This window comes from Lolium perenne, chromosome 6, assembly GCF_019359855.2.
Source record: "Lolium perenne isolate Kyuss_39 chromosome 6, Kyuss_2.0, whole genome shotgun sequence".
Classification (NCBI taxonomy): domain Eukaryota; kingdom Viridiplantae; phylum Streptophyta; class Magnoliopsida; order Poales; family Poaceae; genus Lolium; species Lolium perenne.
In genome coordinates this window covers 103,520,637-103,524,069 of record NC_067249.2, presented here as the reverse complement: position 1 = coordinate 103,524,069, position 3,433 = coordinate 103,520,637, and the positions used below count along the sequence as shown (strand labels likewise).

Below are 3,433 nucleotides of genomic sequence, written 5' to 3'. Positions count from 1 at the left end.
TAAAATTATTACTTTTAAAAAAATTATCCATTACACCCAGCCTCTACACATAGGATAACCATAGCCGTTCTCCATCCGACTTAGGAATACATGAAAGAAAAAAAAACGAAAAGGGTTGATTCATATAGATTCAAGGGTCCAATTTATGCATTCCACTACCATTCATGTACATTCAATCACATTATTTTACTACCATACAACCTGATGTCCTAAATAAAGATTGTATGCATCACTTTGATGGAAAGGCTGGGGCTTCGTTCCCCCTTTCGAAAAAAATTACGAGCTGATGTTAGTCAATCACACTATTCTAACTTGCGATACAACAAGTGAAAATAATACACTATGAAAGGTGCATCGATCATATAGAAGAAAAGAAAAGACAACCTGAACAACGCTACGAAGGCTACAACTCCACTCCACGATACAACGCTACTCCACGATACAATGATACTCCACGAAACAAAGCCAAGCGGCAAACAACGCGCCCTCTAGAAACCCGATGATAAACGAATCACCTTGCCCAACAATCTACCACGAGTGTTGAGAAGAGGAGCACATGGCTTCAGGACCACGTCACGAACAAAGCAAGATACACCATGGCATGACTTGACTCAAAGGCAACTGGACCAACATACATCCCCTCATGAGCCTAGAGGAATCGGTGAGGAGGAGGCAAGATCCGGATGGACTCGGGGAAGACGCCGATGTGGAAGTGTTTCCATGCCGTACATTGCGCCCCTGAAGCACAAGCTCAGCGCAGCAACCAATACTGGTAGCGCATCATTGCCCGCAATATCCAAATATTGCATCGACCACTCCCCTGATGGCCAAGACGATGTCTTCAAGAAGATGACAACACTGTGGTGCCGCCGCCGTACCTACGATTTCCCATGGCATCTGATAGGAGGGGGCACAGTGAAGGCCATGAACATGCCTTCAAGATGGAACAGCGCCTGCATGCATCATCATGCTCAGCTTGGCCTCGGCCTAGCAAGACTTTTGCCCCAACCGAACACCAAGACCACAGGACTGCCCAAAGATGGACTAGATTATGGAGAGCGGAGATGAAAGCCACTGGTTTGAGCCACCACCATCGAGAGGAGAGGAACACCAGCGTAGGAAAGGGCACCAACCACCACCAGCACCACCATGGCCACCGAAGCCTAGACCGCCGCCACCAGCACCACCTCGGTGCTAGCCAGCTGTCGCGGCCAAGCGCTACCGGCACCACCGCACATGCCTGCTTCCGCGGCTAGAAACGTCGGGCCGCCCAAGCCCATATGGGCCTGAGCCGACCCGGAGCTCACTACCGCGCCAGCAGGAGCGCCTCCATTGCGAGGCGGCCCAACCAGGGCCGTCGTGGTCGAAACCGCTCACCACCGGGAGCCTGCAGCACCTAGCCGTTGTGCCACGCGCCTTCGCCGCTGGAACCTGAAGCCACCGCGTACAGGCACGAAGAAGTCCCTGCCGACACCATCGCCGCTCGGGCTATGCCCGGCGGGACCTCTGGCGGCGGCAGGAAGGGGGGAGAGGAGAAGGCCTGCGGCCGGCGGCTCGTCGGGTGTTTGTAGGGTTGGGGGTCAGGGTCGGGACAGGGATGGGATTAGTAGCACAAACTGCTCCTGCTACCTATTATTAACAAGTGAACATTTCAATTGAAAAGATGCTGACTTTATTATTTTATATCCTCTACCATGAATATGCACCTATACATGTAATGTATCATTCTCTCACACACTAAAAAATAATACACCAGCAATATAAATTTGACTATACATCAGCTCGTATGTTCGTGACGCCTCAGATATCTGACTTCAAGCCATGAGACCGGCAAGCACGACAACAAGGCCAAGGCCTGCTGTGACCCTGACGGAGGTAGCGGCGGAGGGCGATGGCGGCGGGGGAGAGTTGCTGGCGCTGGGACCGCTGGCTGGTGCGGGCGACGATGGCGTCGACGGGGAAGAGGCCGACACGACATCGATAGCGACCTTCATGCCGGCGGTGCAGTGGCCAGTGAAACCGCAGATGAAGTAGCGGGTCCCGGTGGCGGGGAGTGAGACAACATCGTTGCCGGTATTGAGGGTGGTCAGTGGGCTTGCGACGCTGCAGGAGTCGTAGTCTGCCTTGCTGACCTCGAGCACGTCGTGCGCCTGCGGGCTGTACTTGAAGACGATACTGTCACCGGGGATGAACTGCTTGGAGGACGCCCAGCTGCCGTAGTTGATGCCAAAGCCCCAATCGCCGGCCGGCTCGCCGACGTTGTATGTCGCGGCCGATGCGGTGCTCAAGACGGCCATCGCCGCCACGGCAAGGAGGGCGATCTTCATAGCAGCTGCCATTGCGGTTGGAACTGGAAGGAGCAAAGCAAGCAGAGGAGATTCAAGCTAGATACTGCTGTTTATCCTTGACGGGGTTATGGTTGCTGTTGTGTTTGTGATGCTGCCGTGCAGGAGGGGCCATTTATAGACAAACAAGTAGCACGCGCTAGGTAGGTTGGTGGAATGGCATTCGGATTTTGGAGTTGAATAGTTCTATGCAGGCGTTTGAACGAGCCAGTACTAACTAGTACTTGGTCATACGCGGCCATGGTTGGTGGCCTACAGACCTTTTCATTCTGGTTTCACATCGGTATAGTCTACGGTACGCGCCATGGACTAACACAATATGGCATAAGAGTGCGGACGTGATGTCGCATTCAGGGTAGCAAAGTTTGCTCCAAGTGAAGAATTCAAATTCGGCGGCTCCAGGTCGCAAGGAAATCAGGCATAAGCCGCGTTTGGTTCCTTTCCCTTCTAGAAAGATTTTCACGGTTTTGCGTGTTGCAGCCGGGCCCTTTCTTCCTCTCTTAATTAATTCTATTGATTTGATGACAATCAGGAGTTAGCAGTGACCAAGCAAGATTATACTCTCTATGTTCCATAATCCTCGTCGTGGTTTTTGTTCTTACGCGCATTCTCTTCTTTGCATGCAGAACGACGCACTTTCGGATGGGTTCAGACGGGAAGGACAGATAATACTTGAATGTTTTGCACTCTGGTGAGATCAAGAATGAATGTTTGGTCATCTTCCAAGTGTATCCTTATAGTTCTATAATGCTATGGCAGGATTTGTCATATGCCAGCTTGAAAGTTTTATGGCCACACCTATACAATTGTCAAAGATGAAAATATATCTCTTCAAGGGCAGTCCTTTAGGTAAATTTAAAAGATCGTTTTCACTTGCCTCTCTCTGAAGAATCTTTTCACATAAATGTACCATTTGCAGACAGCTCACTAGTCATAATGAAAAGTATCATACGTATGATACTAGTTTATGATATCACCTCTGTCTAATGCATAGTATTATGTGGTAGTATCATAGTTCCATCACATTTAATATTTTGTAGAATCTCAATGTAAATGTATGTATATGATATATTTGCTATGAAATTTTC

General features: G+C 50.0%; 1 protein-coding gene across 1 annotated transcript; it reads right to left on the bottom strand.

Annotated features, from left to right (window-relative positions):
* Positions 1-1,649: 1,649 nt before the first annotated feature.
* On the bottom strand, positions 1,650-2,453 carry LOC127307495 (basic blue protein). Its single transcript, XM_051338219.2, has one exon. The coding sequence runs from the start codon at positions 2,337-2,339 to the stop codon at positions 1,815-1,817; it is 525 nt and encodes a 174-aa protein (XP_051194179.1). The 5' UTR covers positions 2,340-2,453; the 3' UTR covers positions 1,650-1,814.
* Between the last annotated feature and the right edge of the window lie 980 nt (positions 2,454-3,433).

What these genes read in the sequence shown, in the direction of transcription:
- LOC127307495 (XM_051338219.2), bottom strand. Translation starts at nt 2,339, where the DNA reads ATGGCAGCTGCTATGAAGATCGCCCTCCTTGCCGTGGCGGCGATGGCC.